At 48.0% G+C, this 21,978-nt stretch overlaps 2 protein-coding genes across 6 annotated transcripts; both read left to right on the top strand.

Moving 5' to 3' along the window:
* Positions 1 to 114: 114 nt before the first annotated feature.
* Positions 115 to 13,716, top strand: pacsin2 (protein kinase C and casein kinase substrate in neurons 2). Of its 2 annotated transcripts, XM_061807154.1 has the most exons (11): positions 117 to 287; positions 3,551 to 3,634; positions 4,295 to 4,451; positions 4,518 to 4,753; positions 5,263 to 5,418; positions 6,681 to 6,856; positions 6,922 to 7,042; positions 8,052 to 8,185; positions 10,180 to 10,329; positions 11,142 to 11,323; positions 12,720 to 13,716. In XM_061807154.1, the coding sequence occupies exons 2-11, from the start codon at positions 3,578 to 3,580 to the stop codon at positions 12,830 to 12,832; spliced, it is 1,482 nt and encodes a 493-aa protein (XP_061663138.1). In that variant the 5' UTR covers positions 117 to 287; positions 3,551 to 3,577; the 3' UTR covers positions 12,833 to 13,716. The 2 variants fall into 2 exon arrangements, with proteins under 2 accessions (XP_061663139.1, XP_061663138.1); XM_061807155.1 differs by lacking the exon at positions 10,180 to 10,329 and having other exon boundaries at positions 115 to 287.
* Positions 13,717 to 14,355: 639 nt separating this feature from the next.
* Positions 14,356 to 21,968, top strand: LOC133493362 (ADP-ribosylation factor GTPase-activating protein 3-like). 4 transcript variants are annotated; one of them, XM_061806658.1, is made up of 16 exons: positions 14,367 to 14,558; positions 15,072 to 15,190; positions 15,720 to 15,792; positions 15,868 to 15,999; positions 16,074 to 16,154; positions 16,224 to 16,296; positions 17,209 to 17,259; positions 17,349 to 17,395; positions 17,451 to 17,605; positions 17,687 to 17,818; positions 18,038 to 18,166; positions 18,293 to 18,355; positions 18,422 to 18,548; positions 19,449 to 19,536; positions 20,249 to 20,373; positions 20,473 to 21,968. In XM_061806658.1, the coding sequence occupies exons 1-16, from the start codon at positions 14,490 to 14,492 to the stop codon at positions 20,488 to 20,490; spliced, it is 1,482 nt and encodes a 493-aa protein (XP_061662642.1). In that variant the 5' UTR covers positions 14,367 to 14,489; the 3' UTR covers positions 20,491 to 21,968. The 4 variants fall into 4 exon arrangements, with proteins under 4 accessions (XP_061662644.1, XP_061662643.1, XP_061662642.1 ...); XM_061806657.1 differs by having other exon boundaries at positions 14,372 to 14,558; positions 18,242 to 18,355; positions 20,473 to 21,967; XM_061806659.1 differs by lacking the exon at positions 20,473 to 21,968 and having other exon boundaries at positions 14,366 to 14,558; positions 18,242 to 18,355; positions 19,400 to 19,536.
* Positions 21,969 to 21,978: the final 10 nt, after the last annotated feature.

Genomic DNA, 21,978 nt, shown 5'->3' with positions numbered 1-21,978 from the left:
AGCGAATGTGACGTCATATCGTACCCTTTCAGAATAAGTCGTTGAAGGCCAGCGCCCAATTAGACGGATCCAACTCAGCTTCGTCTTATTTTGAAACCTCAATCTTAACCGGATGTGTTGTAAGTCCTTTTCGGCGGTGTCCGTCTTGACGGCTCGTCGCTGGTGCGCCGCTTCTCTCCCACGAAAAAAACACACAAAAAAAGTGCAACTCCTTTAAACAAGGAGAACCGAAAGAATAAATCAACCTGGTGGATATAAGTTCGTCGATTTGAGCGAAAGCGTCCGAGGTGAGAGGACCGAAACCCGTTTATTTTTTTTTCATTTTTAACTTTTTAACGAGGTTGACTCGTTTGCTAACGATCGAGTGGGAGGTGGGTGGCTAGCGCTAAAGTTTATAAGTGATACTTTCCAAACATTTCTCACGCTAAATTCAAGTGTACGGCGGCCAAAAAAGAAAAAGAAAAATGCTCTGAACACAAACATGCTGACATTTGTTCGAGTGTTGAAACTTTTGAGACATGTGAAGTTGAATCAACCCGGACGTCCTGGTACGTCGATATCGGATCGATAAATGTTTAAATGATGGCAAATAATTGAATCAAGTTGTGTGTAGGGATGAAGGGTGTGGCACTCCACCTCCTGTTCCATGTCCTGCCACTGAGTCCCCCCCACCACCACACCACACCACACCCCACCCCAACTATTAGGTAGACATTCCACTGGCCAAAACATTAGGAACACCTGTCCTATCAACAAATATCACAATGATGCACGTTTGGGGTACTCGTTGAACTTTTTGGATCTTGTTCCATGGTGCATTGGTATTAATACTGTATTAGTATCATAAAGTGGGGAAAGATTACGTCCTTATTCCTCTTCAAGTGAAATGTCGATTAAAATGTAAATGTACTAAGGGTTGATGTAGACGCCTTCAAATCCGTTATGGAAGTGCCGTAAGGTGGACCTCAATCAGCGAAACTGGTGGCTAATATATGGGGGGGGGGGGAATGTGTCAAAAGGTCATTGAATACGTGACAGGAGATGCTGGGGCTTCCCCAGGAAAGAGTGACGGTGTGGTGGTCTCTCCTCGTACTCGCAAACTGCCGGGGAACGCCGAGTTTCCCTCCGGTCTGTTCCTCGGCGAGTTTCTGGCCAGCGCAGTGGAAAACGCTGGAACAAACGCATTGAGGAGCAAAGATTGTTTGTCGCAGCGGGACACACAAACTCCAGGTCATAATCTCCCCCCCCCCCCCCGGTCGTGGAAACGTGCACTTTTTGGCGTTTCTGGGATTTAGCAACATGTCCGGCTGGATCCGCTTGCCCTTTTGTGCAAAAAAAAAAAAAAAAAAAAAAAATCAGGAAGTGGAAACAGAACTTCCTCTTAATAGTGATAAAATACTTTTAACTTATGTAACTTGTGGATTTTATTTTTCACAAACCCAGTGGCTCCGCTTCCAGGCTCGCCTCAGTGGGACACTTCCAGAGGTAAAGGTTGCAAAACGAAGCCCGGGATGATCTCGTAGTCTGCTTGATTGACTTTAGGCCCGTGTTGTATGTTAAAGACAAATTCGGATTTGAGATTTGTCGTCACGTGCGGGCAAAACATGACTACTGGAGTCGAGGTTGCGGGACGGCGTGCCAAAAAAAAAAATAAAACAAGATGTCAGCCAATGTTCCCTCTAAACTTCGCACGTGCGCAATTGTGCACCGCTGATGCAGTCTCTTTGCAGATATTTTGTTTTGCCCATTGAAAAAAATAAAATAAAATGCAAATTGAAAGTATAACATCCAGCTATTCAGTTTGTGGCATGTTGCAATGTGATTCAACGAGTGAGGGATGACTGTAAAAAATGAAAAGAAGAACCCACTGGTTTCTTTTAGGCAGCAAGCATAACTTTCTCTAACAATAACCGCTGCTTTGCCATACCCCCCCCCCCCCCCCCCAGTTTACCTGCCGCTCTTAAAGACAAGCACTCATAATTACAAATGTTACAGTACTTACGTAGCCCATCAATGTGTTTTTAATGACAGCGTCCACAGTCTGGGCAACGTTGAGCAAAGACGAGGTAGACATGCTGCTGATGTTTACTTTCGGTATGAATGGAGAAAGTTAAAAAAGAAATGCTGCTGTTTTAAGATGCAATGACTGTCAGAGTATGTGAATAATCGAAGAAAAAGTGGCTAAACTGGACGAGATTTTCTCTTTTCCGAGTGGGAAAGGTCTGGTCTCAAGCCAAAGTAGAAAGTGCAGGATGAGATGGTGTGTCATTTTTAAATTCCACCTTGGCACAGCCTGATCTAGGATGAAAGCACGGACAATACAGTGCACAAAAAGTGAATTCTGTATTTTAAATATAAGAGGCGACATAACATTAACCTTAAAACTATTTGGGAGCATCATCATCATCATCCCCCCACCCCGTCGTCGGTAGCTCACGAGAGGCTGGCTGCTTGAAAAGTAGATCTAGGGGTAAAAAAGCTTGGGGAACCCTGGTTTACATAATCTACGAAGCAATTTTTGGGAGAGTAATTCAACGCCACGCTGACGGGATTTAACATTTGACAAGTGTGCGTAACCAACCCCGACCTTCACCGTGGCGTTCGCCCGTCCCACATTGTTGAATTTTCTGAGCTGGACTTCAGACCTCGGCTGAGTCAATAACTCTCTTTGCGTCGCGTTTCGGCTGCCGTCGGCCGGCGATTAGGTCGGACGTGGACGCAAGAAAAGAGAAGGCTTCGACAATCACTTTTCTTTGTGTGTGTGTGTGTGTGTGTGTAATGCTACAGAGTGTTGTGTGTATAGTGTGTGTGGACGAGTTGTGCATACGGTCACAATAACACCCTCTGTCCAGGCTGGCCTGCGCACTCCGGGTCACTGACCAGCCAGTATCACACACACACACACATGTGCCCCCCCTCCGTAAAGATGCTCGCTCCCACCCGGCAAGTGCGCGCGTGTCCAATGGCAGTTTTCGATTCGCGATCTCGCCGTCAAGACTGGAATCGGGCGGAAAATCGGTGAAGTGTCTCGCATGTGAGGAGAGCAGCTGCACCGAGGATGAACGAGTGCACAGGTGGAAGAAAGGGAGGCTGTCTTTGGGGTTGGGCGTGGGGGGGGGGGGTACATTCAAGGGATGGACGCAAGGACAGGAGGCGGCGCGGGGGCACAAACGCGGAATTGTCTGCGGTTTGAAGCAAGCGGAAGTCTTCCCTCACGCATTAAAAAGTCGTTTTTGAGCGGTACCCCCCCCCCTCCCCTCCCCCTCCATTTTGCCCTATTTGCGACTAGCCGGCTCTCCCTCACTTCCCAGACCACACAAGATTCAGTATGCCCCCTTGACATATTTGCATATTCAGAGATTCACAGTTTTTGTGTTGGGTCAAAGCTCAGCGCAACATTTCTGCCACATCATTTTAACGCACAGAGTCGTCGTCGTCTTTTCCTTTCGGCTTTTCCCCCGTTAGGGGCCGCCACAGTAATGTTACTAATCACGCAAGTTCCAAATTTGAATTCCATTTTACGCCTAAACTTGTTCTCTTGTGCGTCCAGGCTACTCGCAACTTCCGGCCAGCAGCCATGTCGGGCTCCTACGACGGCTCCATGATCGACGTCTCCAGCGACAGCTTCTGGGAGGTGAGGAGGCGCCCGTGTGAAAATCTGAGCGTCCCCCCCCCCCCGTGCTGAAAAGTCTCCTTGTGATTCATGCGCGTGGGCGTATATTTTTTAAACGTCCGGCCAGTCTGAACCATCCCCATCCGTGCTTCAACATGTGCCATTCGACAACTTGTCGCCGAGTGTTCACGTTCGCTATGGACAAACACAGCGAACATACATATACGTGTATATCTTTTTTTTTTTTTTTTTTTTAAGGATATCTCACTGGGGCCTCCCCCCACCCCAAGAGGGGTTGAGTCAGGAAGGGCATCCGGCGTTAAAAACCGTGCCGAATAAATGTGAGCGTTCATCTGAGATGTTACGCTGTGGCGACCCCTAACGGGACAAGCCGAAAGAAACGTACGTTAGGGTTAGGTTAGAACGTATGTTAGCTCCCTCTATGTAGAAAAAGGGGAACTATGAGACCGGGGGATTTCCCATTAAGCGATCACTCCGTTCCCAGAGTTCCCCTGTTAGCAACGCATGTGCATTCATCACAAGGAGACATTTCAGCACGGGGGAGCGCTCAGACCGTCACACCGGGCACGGGGCAGACCGCGCCCGGATGCCGAACACCAACGCAAAGCTGTGACTTTAATTTTTTTTTTTTTTTTTAATTTTTTGTTTGTCCGCCGTCAGGTGGGCAACTACAAGCGCACGGTGAAGCGCGTGGACGACGGCAACCGGCTGTGCAACGACCTCATGACCTGCATCCACGAGCGGGCCCGCATCGAGAAGTCCTACGCGCAGCAGTTGACCGAGTGGGGCAAGCGCTGGAGGCAGATCATAGAGAAAGGTAGTCGAGCTTAGTATTTGGGTTATTTTTATGACTCTTATCGTTATATTTTACCTACGCACACAGGGCCCCAGTACGGCATGCTGGAGCGGGCGTGGTCGTCGCTCTGCACGGAAGCGGAGAAGGTGAGCGAGCTGCACATGGAGGTGAAGGCGGCGCTCATGGGCGACGACCACGAGAAGCTGAAGAACTGGCAGCGCGACGCCTACCACAAGCAGATGATCGGCGGCTTCAAGGAGACCAAGGAGGCCGACGACGGCTTCCGCAAGGCGCAGAAGCCCTGGGCCAAGAAGCTCAAAGAGGTGCGCAGGCGCAGTCTCCACGTTTCCCTTCGGTTCACGTGATTTACTGACTCACCGCTGCCCTCGCTACATGCTGCAGCGGCACTCTTCAGCGCTTTTCTGTTGCCGATTACCCTCCCGACTCCGGGAAGGTGCGGCTGACAGGAAGACTAACACTCTGACAGCTCCAAAAACCCCCCCACCCCACCCTCCAACTGTCTGCTTTAGTTGCCGACATTCCTCGCTACACAGGCCTCATATCCTGTGCGTGAGTGTGATGTCACCGGGGGAGGGGGCGGGGACATCCCGGCCAGACTCTGAACAATAGAGATTTGTAGCCGTGGGGGGGGGCCAAGTGGCAGAACACTAGCAGCGAGGAAGCGAGGCTTATGATCAGCACTGCTAAATGAAGAGCTGTCGCCACCTCCGCACACTCGACATCACCGCGTTCATGCCAGCCCACAAGCGGTCATCTTAACAGTAACGGACACCTCGCGCAGCAGAAATCAACAAGAGACTCCGTTTCCCAGGTTGAGACCATGAAGAAGTCGTACCACTCGGCGTGCAAGGAGGAGAAGCTGGCGGCCAGCCGGGAGACCAACAGCAAGCTGGAGAGCAACAACAACCCCGAAACGCAGAAGAAGCTGCAGGAGAAGGTGGAGAAGTGCCAGCAGGAGGCGCAAAAGGTGCAACCCCAACACCCCACCTTGCACCCCTCCCTTAAAGGGGAAATCCACTGGTTTGGACTCTTATTTTGACTATCTGATGTTAAATCCTCTCTCGTTTGATAGTGTTATGAGAAGATTTTTATCGACAGTTACGCCATTTTTGCGAGTCACATGACCTACACGGCTGTGTACGGAAGTATTTCTCCGTCTTCCCGGTCAACCGATGCTGCTATTTCTTCATCAGATGAGGAGAAATCGGCGCCGGGCACAGATGGCGTCCCATGTAATCGAGCCTTAGTCGCGCCACATAACATGTCACGTCCGCGGACTTGCGAAAATGGCAATTGTCGGTTAAAATCTTCTCAATACACTATTAAATGAGAGAGGATTTAAAGGGCAAGTGTCATCCCTATAAACATTCTAAAACAGATATTGTAATGAAAACTACATTTAACATTATTCACTTCAATGTCCATACGAAAACATAAATATGAGCGGAGAGAGCGTCATCCACGCGCAAAGTTGCGGAAGTGTCATCCGACGACATCCGATTGGTCGCCATATTGGCTGCATCTCCCGTCCGTGACGTCACGCCGGACATTCGCCGTGACCGGCGCGCACGTCGACACATTTAGCACCCCTGTCATACGTAGGCCGATCTTTTGTCACAATATGAGAGACGGATTACGTTGTCCGCGCCAAACTATAATTTTTTTTTTACTAGCTGTTTACACACCGACCTGTCATTTTGGATCCACGTAGCTCTCGTCCTTTGCACCCGTGCAATCCAGTTTTCACGACAAACCAGGTCTTTTTGAAAAGTGTGAAGAGTGAATCCATCCTCCCGAGTGTTTGAACAATATCCAGCAATACAACAAGCCGGAATTTTGGCTAACACAAAGGAACAAAGAGCAACCTCTCAGCAGGCAAAACTATTAGAAACAAACGAGTCCACTTGAGGGCGGTCCTGCCACGTACGTCACTTCCTGCTTCTTCTCAAACAAATCCCTCGAGAGGATTTTCATGGCGGGAGTAATGAAAAGCCACATACGTCAAAATCATGTTGTGTAGTGAAAAAATGGATGGGTCTATACCGGCTGCCATTTTTTTTTCATTAATAACGTACTAAAAATCATCCATTTCATGACAGTGGACCTTAACTTCACATTGTCAAAATAGAGTACATATGAGATTACATGACCTATTGGTTACATTATTAATGCAAACCAGTGGAATTCCCATTTAAAAGCCGTAAAGGATTTAATTGTCTTCATTTCCAGACTAAAGAGCGCTACAAGAAGTCCCTGGAGGAGCTGGACAAGCTGACTCCTCAGTACATGGAGAACATGGAGCAAGTCTTTGAGCAGTGGCAGCAGTTCGAAGACAGGCGCATTCGCTTCTTCAAGGAGATCCTGCTGGAGGTCAAGCAGCACTTGGACCTCTCCACCAATCACAGGTCAGGGTGGCAAGGGGGGGGGGAACAAAAAAAAGAAGAAGAAACTGAAAATTGTTCCTCGCTAGGTTCCAGACGATCTACAACACGATGGAAGACACCATCGCCGCGACGGACGCCGACGAGGACCTGAAATGGTTCCGGTCCAATCACGGCCCCGGCATGCCCATGTACTGGCCGCAATTTGAGGTGAGGCTTCTCTAATGTTGGCACTCGAGTTGTTCAGTTCTCAAGTTCGGCAGCAGGGAAGCGACCGAGTCGTTCTCCCAATAATTTACAAGATCATTTGCTGCTTTTTTTTTTTTTTTCCTCCTCCTCCCACCGCATTAATCCTGCTCTGCACCTGCCTCCCCTCTTCTCCAGAACTTGGACTGGTCCCGCGCTCGCTCCTTTAAGAGGAGGTCCATTGTAGTCAGTCCTGCACGGGATGACCGCTCTCCTCGTCGCGCCGGCCGCGAGAGGGCGGGGGGGGGGATTTTATTTGCTCTTATTTTGTGGAAGGAGGGGATCCTTTTTTTTTTTTTTTTCTTCCACGCTAACACTCCCACCCCTCGCCTCGTGGATTTGCCCGCGTGTTCGTGCACACGAGTTCACTCGCGAGTCAGCGGATTACGCAACTCGTCACATGACGCCGCAACAAAGGCAGACCCGATCCTGGTGATAAGCCCGATGGATGTCGCGACCGTCACCTGGGGGATTTGGTCCAAAATAAACAAAAGCCCCTCTCACACTGGCCATCGAAGACAGATTTTTTTTTTTTTTTTTTTCTTCAAATGAATTTTCTGGGATCGCAGGGCGTAGCCGCCCGTGCACAGTCCAACGCTTCTAATTATCCGCACGCGCGAAGCCGCAAACTTTCCTTTGCTTCGGGGAGTTCTGTCGGCGCTTCCTGTTCATGGCGGCTGGTGCGAAAGGGGCCACAAACCTCCTCCTTCATATCTGGTGACAGGGAGATTGCTTTGGTTTTTTTTTTTTTCCTCTCCTCAGGTGAAGGCTATGAACAACGCTACGCGCCTTATTCCTGCTAAAATTGAGAACACGCTTGTGCTCATCCGTTGAAAATATGCTGCCCCCTGTTGGTTTGGAGTGCGCTGCGGATGGCATATTCTCAACGCGGCGCCTTTGCAACGCGTTTGTCCGCTGCACTCGCGAAATATCCTCCCCAGCGAGACCTTTAGCAGATGTGCTTGTCCCCCAGGACTGGTCCATAGACCTGAACCGGACGCTGAGCAGACGGGGGACGAAGAGGGCCTCTGAGGGCGTCACGCTGACGGGGATCAGTCAGACCGGCGCCGACCAACCCGTCCAGGCTCTCAAGACCGACGACAGCGGGTACGTGTCGCATCTCGGCTTTTTATCGTCTCCCGTCTGGACACAAATAGTCCCCCTCCCTGTGAGCTTTCCCATGAACCACACATGGCGACATCCCACGGAGGAAGGCTCGCTCAAGACCCGCCACTCGGCTTGCGACGCGGCCGTTCCCCCGGCGACCGCAAACACTCGCAGTCACAGTTTGTCGGGAAAGACGTCTTTGGCGCATAGTTGAATGCGTGCCAAAGCGGCAGTGTGGAAATAACGCCGTTCGTTGCACGCTGCGCGACGATAAGGTTGCTGGAATGTTCGGTTTGCACAAATTAAACACCTGCACTGGAAAGTGAACTGGAATAACCCCGCCGGGCATACGTACACGTTCCAAATACATGCAAGTGTCGTTATGTCACAACGTGGGCAATGTGGGCCACGGGAAGCATTTGACCTGTGCACGATGGGTTTGTATCTTTAAAAAAAAAAACTTTTCTTTGTTGACCGCAACAAGCGCAAAAGTTACATTTCGGAGGAGCCGTGTTTACAGAATAACTCTGGAGGGATTCACTCGAGTGCGCCTCCAAGAACAAACAAGCGGTTGACGTGTACACTTGCTGGCGCAGTCGCGTTTTCATCATTTGGATGAACAAATAGAGAAATTAAACAACAGGGTTAATAAGCAGTTTGCGGAAGGGTCTTTTTCTTCCTAACTTGTTTTGACACTCAGCGGCAGCGACACCTGCAGGACTACAGCGGAACATCGAGCTTTCGATGAAATCAATTCCAATTTTGTTACATACCGGTAGGCGCATATTTTACAACACAAAATTCTCATGTCACACTACCAACCAAAAAGTTGCTCAACTACTACGTTCCCCCGCCTTTGAAAGCCAGACACACTCAAAGTCACAGATGCTACAGTAGAATGTGAGGATGATGATTCTAACATGCACGGTATTATGTTTGATGATCAATTTGTATCCAATTAATCCATGGGATGATCACAAGAATATGCAAATTTAAAAAACTGCTGCAAAGACAAACTTTGTTCGTTTTAAATACATAGCAGTTTTCAACCAATTCAGAATCTCTTGTCGCATTTGGGAATGGAGTCACTAAATTAACTTTTTAAAATATTTGTATAGGTGGCAGTGCATTTTTCTATAAACCCTCAAGGGAACTCTAATTTGTACACTACCTGCAGTACATTAAATGTTTTTTTTTTTTATTTAATGCATGCTTTATTCATTTTTTTCCCTTCTGGGTTTTTTTAAGATTTTGACACTTTATTATATCTATATTTTTAATTCTGTCTTAATATTATGGGTTCTGGAGCTTTTTGTTCTTCAGGTAGTGAAAACATGTTTATTTAATTTTATCGTAATATTTTTAGATTAGGCGGCACGGTGGTCAGCTGGTAAAGCCTCACATTTCTGAGGTTCCGGGTTCAATCCCAGATTCGCCGGTGTGGCGTTTGCATGTTCTCATGCATGCAACATTAATTGGACACTCTAAATTGCACGTAGGTGTGATTGTGAGTGCAACTGTTTGTCTCCATGTGGCGTGCGATCGGCCGGCGACCAGTTCAGGGTGTCCGTCTCCTCCACGTTGACAGCTGGGATAGGCTCCAGCACTCCCCGCGACCCTCGTGAGGATAAGCGGCTAAGAAAATGAATGCATGGATGGATAATATTTGTACAAGGAGTTGTACAACATCGGTTGTATCTCTCGTCACTCCAAATTAATAAGGGGGCCTCATATTACCAGGCGGTTGCGTGATATGTCGTAAAATAGTTCTCAACTCAACTTTGCTAAGCCGTATGAGGTTAAAGCTCCTTTTGGTCACAAGATTGGGATAACGGCGGAAAGAATGAGGCAGCGTGCCCGCAACCCCTTTTTGGGGGAGGAGCTTCCCGCGCGCTCAGTCAGTCAGCGGGTGGACGCGGGCGCGTTCCCTCGCGGGGAAAACGCTCGTCATCTTCATGTGTGGCTTGACCAGCGTCCGCTCTCTCGCCAATTAGCGTGACCCCGCCACCCAAAGCGGCGCCGGCGGGCTCCAACCCGTTCGACGAGGACGAGGACGACGACGGCGGCGAGGAGCGGGAGGCGCAGGTGGAGGAGACGCCGCCCTCACGCAACCACATCAGTGGGAAAACGCAGGACGTGAAAACGTTGGTGGACAAAGCTGCGTTCGTCTTTTGTCTGGTCTTTTTTTTTTTTTTTTTTTTTTGGTTCACGGGCACTCCTGGCTACCTCCATCTTTGCACCTTTCGCTAGGTGGCGCCGTGCATGGTGACCTGCTGTGCCGAACACACGCGCACAGCCTGGTTTTGTCTGTCTGTCTGTGTGTGTGTGTTATGTTCACTCCTAACAGGCCTTGCAGAACATCGCAGCGCCGCCGTTTCGATGTTGCAGTCAGATCTGAGCGGCAGCCATTTTGTGTCACTCGACCAAAATAAAGCTGACGGCTGGTTCGATATTTCGTAAGAAGGCAAATCCAACCGTCAAACCATTGGAAACTAAACGCGTACAGATTATCGTAGATGAACACTGGGAACCATAAATCTAAAGAGTTTCACTTGTAGCAAAATAAAAAACACATTTGAAAAAGTTGTTGCCACAAGGTCGCAGATCTGACTGTAAAGGATTCTTCCGTTATCCGTTGACTTGCTGTCTGTCGCGAGCGTTGCGGGGCGTCCGGCGGCGCTCACCCGAAGGTTTTTCCCGCTGGCTCCAATCACGCCTCTGCCTCGGTGATCTGCTTGCGGCTTTTTATTTGGGTTCCCCCCCCCCCCCCCCCCCACGTGCCTTTTTTGTCCGACGCACTTGTCACTTTGCCTCGTGTCGAGCATGGTTGATTTCCCCTCTTAAAAAAACAGTCCGGCGCCTACGCCGGGATTCCCCCGTCTTGCCGCTAACACGATCGCGCCTTCGAGTCGTCCTGCCCGCCTCTTCACGGTGTCACTCCCTGTGGTGTGCCCAGCGTCGGCGGCGTGGAGAAGACCGCCGAGTGGTCGGACGAGGACACGGACGACAACCCTTTCTCGGCCAACGGCGAAGGCAACCCGTTCGAGGACGAGCCGGCCTCCCCGGTGCTGTCGGTGCCGGTCCGGGCGCTGTATGACTACGAAGGCCAGGAGCAGGATGAGCTCACCTTTAAAGCAGGTACTTTAGCACTGGCCTTTAAAGGTCCACTGTCATGAAATGCATCATTTTTAATATGTTGTTTATGGAAAAAAAAACGGCAGGAAAAACTGACATGGACTTATCCGTTTTTTCGCCACAAAACATTATTTTGACACATGGCTTTTTGTAACTCCCGCCATGAAAATCCTCTCGAGGGGATTTGTTTTCGAGAAGAAGCAGGAAGCGACGTACGGGGCAGTAGCACACTCAAGCAGTCTCGTCTGTTTACACCAGTTTTACCAGTTGGAAAGTAGCTCGTTGTCCCTTCGTCTTAGCCAAAATGCCGACTCGTTGCATTGCTGGATGTCACCCGGACACTCGGGAGGATGGATTCGCTCGTCATACTTTTCCAAAAGACCCGGTTTCTCGTGAAAAATGGATCGCACAGGTTCAAAGGACCGGTAGGTGTGTATACAGCTACTAAAAACTGGGGCGGGGGGCATAATCCGTAAGTCAGGGGTGTGAAATGTGTCTTATGTGCCACCCCAGCTGAAGCTGGGGGGGGGGGGGGGGGGAACTCGTCTCTGCCGGGTAGGCGATTTGGCCGCAGCAGCATCGTCGTGGCTCGCGGGCGGTGTTATTTTTATCACCGTCGCAGAGGTGGATCGGACGGGGAGGCACTTTGGCCACGCCGTTGTTCATCACCGCCGGGGAGGTGGTTTGGGCGCATGTGGTTTTGCCGCGATCCACATATCGCCTAAATATGGCTCGAAACGACGGGGCAATATTGCCCCGGTCACTTCACTCGGTCGTGAAATCTTCTCTTCTTCGAAAAGAGCTTCCGTGTCGCGAGGGCCGTGTGCGTCTCCCATAGTAGGCGGCGCAGCGTGTTTTCAACGGCGAATGTCCCGGCGTGACGCCACGGACAGAAGATGCGGCCAATACGGCGACCGCTTGGATGTCAAAAGTGACTTCCACAACTTTGCGCATGGGTGACGGGCTCTCCGCTCATATTTAATTTTTCGTATAAACATTGAAGTGAATAATTTTATATTTATTTTTCATGACAATATCTATTTTGTTTATAGGCATGACACTTGGGCTTTAACAAGCGCTTTAATAGTAAACAGTTTACACCATTTCATACTCACCCACTTTTTGCTTTGCCGCCATCTTGTTGTGTAATAGTGCCAGAGAACTATTCATTTAGTGCTGTTTTGTGGCAATTATCTCTGGAGGCGGGCGGCAATTACTCGCGGGTGTTTGCTATTCACTTTGTTTTGTCCCTACACTTCCTTTATGCCGCTTTCTCGTAAAAGGGGCCTTTGGTGTAGTCTTGTTACATCTGAGTGTGTTTTGAAAGGAGCCCCACAAACCCTTCATTCGAGCATTTTGTGCAATCCAATCCCTTTGATCCGCTCCCTGCTCCTCCAAGGGGACGAGTTGACCAAAATCGGCGAGGTGGACGACCAGGGCTGGTGCAAAGGCCAGCTCAAGGACGGCCGGGTGGGCCTCTACCCCGCCAACTACGTGGAGGACATCCAGTAACGGCCGCGATCAAGTCGAGCAGACCGAGAACGAGGCGCGCAGCCTCCGTGTTCACGTTGGGGCGCAATGGAGCCCGCCGAAAGAACCTCGTTGGAGCCGTCACAAGTTGGAGGACCGCTCACGGTTTGGCATTAAAAGACAATTGTTGACGCTGTTACAACCACACACACACACACATTAGTTCACATCCTGTCAACACTGTTCCTGAGGAAACGTTTCGATGGATTTCAATGTTAAAGGGAGATGTGGGTGGGTGGTGTCGATCACTTGACTATATCGTCCTGTTGCGACCTTCTTGTGGTTCAGGTTTTTTTCTTTTTTTTGGGGGGGGGGGGGGCGGAATCTCGTTCGGGGGACTGCACTTGAATGTAAACTCACCGACTGTATTGTTGCGCAACGACTGTCCGCCGACTGTTTGCTGTTGTTGTACATTCCACCACTGGCCTAATGTTATGCAATCCTCTCTACATTTTGATTCTATATTTGTATTATTATTTTTAATTTCCTTTAACACTGAATGCTTTCCAGAAAGTTGGAAGCGCCACCTCAGTTTCAAGTATGGGATTGTTATTATTATTATTTTTTTCTTCTTCTTTTAAATGCAATACGACCACAGCAAAATATGGTTTTGTCTAGGTTCATGTAAATAACACAAATTGAGCTTTGGAATGATAGAAAGTTGCTGATTATTAATTTATGATTCCCTTCAGTGCTTTTTGTTCTCTTCCAATGAGCTGACTGAGCATCAGTTTGTACAAAAATTGAATGTTTTATGTTCTTATTTTCTGACGTGATTATTTTCCCTTCCTGCATGGGGCCAATTAGTCAATAGCGTGTGATTCATTCATGCTAAAAAAAAAAAAGTTATTCCAAAACTTTGTATACATATGTGTATGGATGTTTTTTTTTTTTTTTTTCATTATTATCAGTCCCAATGGTCGCGTTGCCTTTCTGGGAGATTTGCATCATTTGCGATGTTTATCCATGAGCTCATGACTTAAAAAGGAAAAAGAAAGATGCCAAGCCTGATGCCTTCAAATGCAGCAAAGGAGACAAATTCCAAGTTTTTGCCTCGTTTTCAAGGGTTACACATTTTCATTTGCATAGTTCATGTTTGGAAATGTCTCACACAGTGAATTTATGACAATTATTGGCATGTTTGTTTGTACAACGTTTGCTTGGTTCTCTGCACGTAAAGGCGAAAAAGTTGCTTTTGGAACGATTCATAAAAAGGAAGCTCTCTTTAAGGCATAAAATGGTGAAATATCCATTTAATGCCTTAGGAAACGTATTTAGGAAGCTATTAATCATTTGTACGGAAGCGTATTACTGCCACACCCCCAAAAAAATAAAGGTCGCGTTTCACATAATGTGTAACGTTTCACATAATTCTGTGAAATGTGACCTTTTTTTTTTTTTTGGTGTGGGAGTAATATGCTTCCGTACATTTGGACTATTTTTTTTTATTATAAACTACATTACCCACAAACCAATGCAACAACAACAACAGAGCCACGTGTCATTTCTAGCCAATCACGAGCGAACTATGACGTCTCTCCACCCCGTGTAATGAACGCGTCACCTCGAATTTTGTCCGACATAAATCAGCTTCTCCCTAATTTCTCGTCTTCTTGTGAACTCACGCGTGTAAGAGATCATGACGGAGCCCAGCAAGCAAGACATTTGTGCCATTTTCAAGCGCCTTCGCTCCGTTCCCACGAATAAGGTGAGGCTTTTTTTGTTTATTTTCTTTTTTTTTTGCTTTCGTCGTAAACGAGGAAGTTAAGCGGACGCCTGACACGTCGCACTTGAAGGACCGCCACGGCTAGCATCCGAACTTGCATTCTCAGCCCCAAAATAACGAGGCAGGCGTCGAACCCCCGGCTTTGTCTCCCGTACGTTTACCTACAGTGCGGAATTTGCGCAAACTCGTGAAGCCTCATGAGTTGACAGCTAAATGGCTGACAGTTTAGCTAGGTAGCTAACAAGTTGACAGCTGCTAGCCATTTTTTTTTTTTTTGAACTCCTTCCAAAGCATTTCCCCTCCCTGACACGCTAACAACATATAATTACTGCATTGCCTTTACATTTATTGGACGGTGAGTGTCATTGTGCGTGTGATGTACTTTGAATTAACAACAGCTGTCACCTCTTCGTTTGGCGTTCAAGTGTTGTATAGAGTTCAATTCCCGTTCAACATGAAGCTGCTGTTGTTGTTTTTGTGTTTTTCCTCTCGCAGGTTTGTTTTGACTGCTCATCTAAAAATCCCAGCTGGGCCAGCATCACCTACGGGGTCTTCCTATGTATAGACTGCTCCGGAACGCACAGGTCTCTCGGGGTCCACTTGTCCTTCATCAGGTCAGTACAAGTCAGAATCCTGCATGGCGTGGGCTTGAACCTCATTGGAAAAAAAAAAAAAAAAAAAAAGACTTTCAGGCCGGGCGGCACGGCGCCTCACCTGGAAAAGCGTTTGCCTCGCAGTTCTGAGGTCCCATGTTCAATCCCAGACCCGCCTTTGTGGAGTTTGCATGTCCTCCCCGTGCATGCGTGGATTTCTTCCGGGCGCTCCGGTTTCCTCCCACATCCCCAAAAACATGCACCATTTATCGAACACTCTAAATTGCCCCGAGGTGTGATTATGAGTGTGGCTGTTTGTCTCCAATGTGCCCTGCGCTTGGCTGGCGACCGGTTCAGGGTGTGCCCCGCCTCCTGCCCGTTGACAGCCGGGATAGGCTCCGGCGTTCCTCATGACCCTCATGAGGATAAGCGGCAAAGAAAATGGGTGAATGGATGGATGGATGGACTTTCAGGCCGTCAGCTATTACGGGATTTTATTTCACAGACAAGAAAAGCAGCGTTTGTTTTTGTTTTGTTTGTTTGTTAAAAGGTCCACAGAGCTGGATTTTAATTGGTCATGGTACCAGCTGAGGTGTATGCAAGTGGGAGGCAATGCCAGCGCGGTGAGCACTCATGCGCACACACTAGTGTTATTAAAAACATATACATACAGTAATAATAACGGGCTTGGCGTCTAGGTGTCGTTCTTCAACCAGCACGGCTGCACGGCCGGCGCCGCCAACGCCAAATACAACAGCCGGGCGGCTCAGCTGTACAGAGAGAAGATCAAGACGCAGGCCACGCAGGCCACCAAAATCCACGGCACCGACGTAACAAACGCGCCCTTGTCGAGCGATCCATTTTTCTCGATTAATTTATTGACCGACGAGTTGTGTCCCGACAGCTGTGGCTGGACAGTCAGGGCTCGGCGCCGTGCGCGTCGCCCGAGGAGAAGCACGTCGACTTCTTCAGCCTCCATTCTCAGGTAACGCCGCCCGACCACCGCCCACGGTCGCACGATTTCCAATGAATACAGAAGCATTGCACCCACCAGGAGGTTCCGGAAAATATGGCCAAGATGAGCCTCAGCTCTGTCGCGCCGGAGACGCAACGGAATGAGGAAGAAGGTACCGGAGCCGCTGTCTCCTGATGTGCCGCAATTTCTCGAAAATAATGCGCACATTTTTCCCAAAATATTTTCAAAAAGTTAATAAAGCGCATTATATTTAGGTCTGGATGGAAAAAGTCGTACACAGGTACGTAGCATTGGGAAAAAAAACGTATACATATACATACTAACAAAATATGAATACAGATCATTCTTAATATTGTGAGCATATGAGTAGCGGCAAATTGGTGGTGCGCATTGTACATTGGTAGAAGGTTTTTCCTCATTTTTTTTTTTTTTTAGGTCAACTTTGGGGGTGCGCGTTATACTTCAGGGCGCATTATACTTGGGTATGGATGAAAAATGAAAAATACAATCGCATTGTATAGTCGTATCGAGTCGTATACTCATCCCCGTATATTACCACTCCATCATGCGCATTATTATTATTATTGATTGTTGTCAGATCATTCTTAATATTCTGAGCATTTGTGTTGCGGCAAATTGGTGGTGCGCATTGTACATTGGTAGAAGGTTTTTCCTCATTTTTTTTTTTTTTTAGGTCAACTTTGGGGGTGCGCGTTATACTTCAGGGCGCATTATACTTGGGTATGGATGAAAAATGAAAAATACAATCGCATTGTATAGTCGTATCGAGTCGTATACTCATCCCCGTATGTTACCACTCCATCATGCACATTATTATTATTATTGATTGTTGTCAGATCATTCTTAATATTCTGAGCATTTGTGTTGCGGCAAATTGGTGGTGCGCATTGTACATTGGTCGAAGGTTTTTGCTCATTTTTTAAAGTCAACTTAGGTGGTGCGCGTTATACTTCAGGGCGCATTATACTGGAGAAATTTCGGATGACTAAATATATGTGTATGTACACGCGTCGCATGACTTTTGATGTTTTCGGCGACCCAGAGGACGGCCCCAGCGTGGACATGCTCAGCGCTTCCCCGAAGGCCAATCCAGGTTTGAGCGAGACAAAAGTTTAAGACGTCGGGTCTTATTGTAAGAATCTGATCAACTTGGTCCAATAACGGGTTTTTCTGTTCTTCCAGCACCTTTATCACTTCTCAAGAAGAAGTCAGCCGGCGCCAAGAAAACGGTACGTCCACGTGCGTGTCCCCGCGCCCGGTCCCTGACTCTTCCGGTACTCGCAGACGGCCGCCAAAAGAGGCGGTCTGGGTGCGCAGAAGGTGAGCAGTCAGAGCTTCAGCGAGCTGGAGAAGAAAGCGCAGGCGGCAGACAAGCGCCGGGAGAAGGACGAGCACGCGGCCAGCGACAAGAAGAACCAGGCCGAAGCCGCGGAGCCGGCGTGAGGACGCGGCTCGTTTGCGTGGCCCGCGCCGCGTCCGCTCGCTGTTTTCCACCCAAAGCGTGTTTTCCTCGCCCTCAGTGCGCCGTCCGCGCGTCTGGCCTACAAAGACCTGGAGGAGCAGCGGAAAAAAGACGAGCAGAAGCTGAAGAGTCTGGACGGGAAGAAGCGGGAGCAAGCGGAGAGGCTGGGAATGGGGCTCGGCGCCCGGAGGTGCGGCCGCCGTAGACTGCCCGCCCGTATGCGATCAATTAATGCGTTGTTTTGATTTTTTTTAAAAAAAAGTGCAGAGCTATTACGTACGCGGCACGGAGAAAACTAGAAGGTTCTGTCATCACATCATTTTGTTATCCCCAAATGTGTAAACATCTTTTAATGTCAAAAAAAAAAAAAAGTGTAAACGCTAACGTCGTGGTTCGTCTGCCACCGCAGCGGCGTTTCTCACTCGGTGACGTCCGACATGCACATCATCCAGCAGGAGCGCCCCCTGGCGGCCAGGATCAGCAAACCGCCGCGTTTCGCTGGCGACGACGAAGACGAGGAGGGCGGCTTCAGCGGGGGGTAAGGATGCGGATCAAGGACCGCGTCACCGTTCCTATTTTATCACCTGACCCTTTTTTGGGGGGTGGGGTTTAGGATCCTGTCCCGCTACGACCAAAGCGACGACTCTGACCTCCTCTCCTCCAGGTGGAGCAAGAAAGCCGATCTGGACTTCTTCTTGGCGCCCGCCGTGGCCTCGCCGGATGAACGGTGAGGAAGTCGGGATTTGATCTCCCGTCCGTCACGACCGCTAAACGCTCGCTCGCGCGTCGCCAGGCCAGCATCGCGCAGGAAAGCGGACGCGGCGCCGCTCGCGGACTCGGGGGAAGCTCGCAGGAAGTTCGGCGAGGACGTCAAAGCCATCTCGTCCGACATGTACTTCGGGAAGCAGGATGGCAAGGAGGTAAAAGCGTCGAACGCGGATCCGTTTGCGGCCAAGAGTGATTCTTGACGCCCTCTTAAGTTCGTTTTCGTGCAGATTTGTTTTTCAAAAGCAGAGGAAAAGTTCCAAGTTTCAAAAACAAATGGGATTTTTCCGTTTATGATTTAAAAAATACATATATATATTCTCCGTTTTTCTGCAATATCGCGACCGTAACCCGTGCCAGAATCCACACTCGTTCATGTTCTTATCCGACTTTTGCAATCGAAGTGGAAGATTAGATACGCGTCTGTTGATTGGCCGAATGTTTCCCTCCTGACCAATGAGAATGCTCGTTGTATACGCGGCACATCGCGGGGCCATTTTCAAGCGAACGCGGAAAGACGATATTGAGAGATATATGTCAAAAATAAGTTCCGACGGCATCGGATGGAACGAGAAATCGTCGATACCGTTGGAAAGGAGGAAGTCGCCACGCCGTTGAGCGACTTCGTTCGCAAAATCGATCGAGCGCCACGATAACGAGGTGAGAGTTCAGAAGCAATTACTTGTAAAAATATTATTTACTTGATGTTAATAATTGGTGTCAAATTCATGCGTTTCAATCATTTACAAAAACAAGAAATGAAAACGTTTTTGAACGGACACGCCATGATGCAAATCTGAATTCAATTTAGTAGTTTACTTCGTTGAATTTGTAATTTTTGGCGGGGTAAAGGTATGCACCGAAATAATGAACATTGTGTACATTTTGAAAACAGAATAGCATTTATTGAAAGATGTACTCGATATATTTCCTTCATAATACAATTTATAAAACTTACACTTTAAAATCGGCTAGCGGCCCCCTGATTTTTTTTTTTCCCATTCAGTCAAATCACGCGTCTGCAAATGAAAAATGGCGGCTCGTTCTGTTGGCAGCACGAAGCCAAGTCGCGCCTGGAGAGACTCGCCGGGAGTTCCGCGATCAGTTCATCCGACCTGTTTGACGAGCAGAAGAAGGAGACCGGTAAGTTCCTCTGGGATTCATTTCGAACGGACCTTTTTCCGACTGGCGATCTTAAGCTCCGCCCCCTTCGCCGTGTCCCACAAGCTTCCAAAATGGCGACTGAACAGAACATGTTTGAAGTCGATTCTCTCTCGCGTATTCCAGATAATATTGCGGTATGTTTTTCGCCAAATGCGTCGGACTTGTCCAAGAGATTTCTACAGAGAGGTCTCGACTATTTCACGCTAGGATATGTACACGGAATTAAGATTTTGGACGGTGCGGGACGCAACGTCAAGAGTTACGGCGAAACGTTGGCGATCGATGCGCAAAAAAAAAAAAAGTTTGACGCCTCACAGACGTCACAGTGAAATCCGACAGGATAAAATAGTGGAATCGTACAGTGCGTGTAAAGCAGGGTGAGTACTTTTTACTTGGAAAGATCACGAGTAATATCATTGTAATCTTTATAATATATTCATTTGACTTGGCTCGTAATGGAATCCAGTGCTGCGTTTTAAAAGTCGTATGTGATACAAATATCTTGCACCTGAGGACCATTTTCTTCGTAACATGAATTTTCCAAGCGCACGCTACTGACAACCAGCGTTGCTTATGGGACAACACGGCGGCAATCTGATTGGCTATTATCGTACGAGTGACCGACAGGTCGGAAAAGGTCCGTCCCGATAATCCGAGCGTAACAATCGCGACCCGTTTCCCGCAATCGCAGCCAGCTCGTACCGCCTGACCAACGTGCTGCCCAGCGCTCCCGACATGACGCAGCTGAAAATCGGCGTGCGCAGCGTCGCCGGAAAGCTGTCGGTGATGGCCAGCGGCGTCGTCAACACCATCCAGGTCCCCGCCCGACCGTCGCCAAAAAGGCTTCCCATTCCCTCTACGGCACCATTCAGTTATTATTATTATTATTATATATATATATATATTTTTTTTTAGGACCGCTACAACTCCTGAAGGACGAATCACTACCGTGACCTCATCACAACGTTTTTTTTTGTACTCGGGAGCAACAATTTGAAGCTGCACAACGCAATGACGACTTCAATCGCGCCTTAACAAAAGATAACAAATGTCATCTTTCACTTTTTTTTTTTTTTGGGGGGGGGGGAAGAAACTTCCGCTCTCATCGCGTAAATATGAGAGGCATTATGAAGGTTATAGTTATGAATAAGTCTTTTCTACGGCCCAAGTGCTCTTAGGTAGACTGGGCGGCACCGTCGGTTCATCTCAAAGCTCATTCTCGTCGCTCGTTATTCATTATTCAGCACGTGTGCGGAATTAAATATGTGCCACCGGGATTTGAATTTGAAATGCCACAGAAAACAAAATTTGAATTTGAAATGTGAAGTGGTCACATTTTCAATAGTTGCTACAATTCGCTGTATGAAATTGACCGTTTGTGCCACCAGGCGGGGTTGCTTCAGGTCAGAACCGAACAGCCAGCCAATCACAGTTATGCTTTCTTTGTTTGTGACGTCACGTGACCAGGAAAGCGCAACTGCGATTGGCTGCCTGTTCCCTTCTGACCTGTAGTAACGCCACCTGGTGGCATAGACGCTGAATTTCAGACTGAATTGCAGCAAGTATTGAAAATATGATCAGTTTGCATTTCAAATTGAAATCCTGTTTCCTGTGGCATTTAAAATTCAAATCTTGATGCCACATATGTACTTCCATACGCGTCACTCTTCATATTTGTGCAGTTTTCTATTTTTTTTTTATTTTTTTTGCTGCGTCTGCAGGTGTACACCATTTTTTACGCCAACTTTGCTTTGCTCGGCAAAAAATGAAACTATATGAAGATATCAGATGGATACAATGGGTTATATATTTTTTTTTCTCATGAGAAATGCACGCAAAATCTAGTAAATAAATGGTAATAAAAGCTACGGAGTGCTCGCAGCGCTCAACTGGGACCGCGGCAGTTTTGCGCTAATTCTGTCATCTCGCTCGAATGATCGTCGTCGGGGATTCGCCGCTCGTTTTCTGCTCAGTTTGCGTTTCGAGGCCGTTTTGTCGCTTTCGGGCGTCTCAAATCTTTTTTAATTTGAGCATTGGTGCGCGCCGACAGTCCCCCTCTTGATGTGATTTAATTTTTGAAGTATCGGAGCTGCTTTTGTTAGTTTTGTACTGTAAAACGTGTAATAGTTAGTTCGCAGTGTTCATGCTGGGAGTTGAACCTACCAAATATTTGTTTACGTCATTCCAAAATGCCTTTCTCCAAAGATAGCGATTTATTCTGCTTTACCGTGGAGCGCTCGGTACATTCTAGTTACATTTTTTTTTTTTTTAATGAATTTGGACAAAATTGGCATTTTATGCCTTGAATGTACTTTCAAGTTGTGTTCAATTGAATTATGATTGTGCACAAGAATATCAATATGGGAAGAGTTGTCATATGAATTGCTGTTTACTAAATATATATATATATAAAAACTATTT

Source organism: Syngnathoides biaculeatus, chromosome 20 (genome assembly GCF_019802595.1).
Source record: "Syngnathoides biaculeatus isolate LvHL_M chromosome 20, ASM1980259v1, whole genome shotgun sequence".
Lineage (NCBI taxonomy): Eukaryota > Metazoa > Chordata > Actinopteri > Syngnathiformes > Syngnathidae > Syngnathoides > Syngnathoides biaculeatus.
Note: the sequence above shows the minus strand (reverse complement) of the source record. Positions and strands in the feature narration are given on the sequence as shown.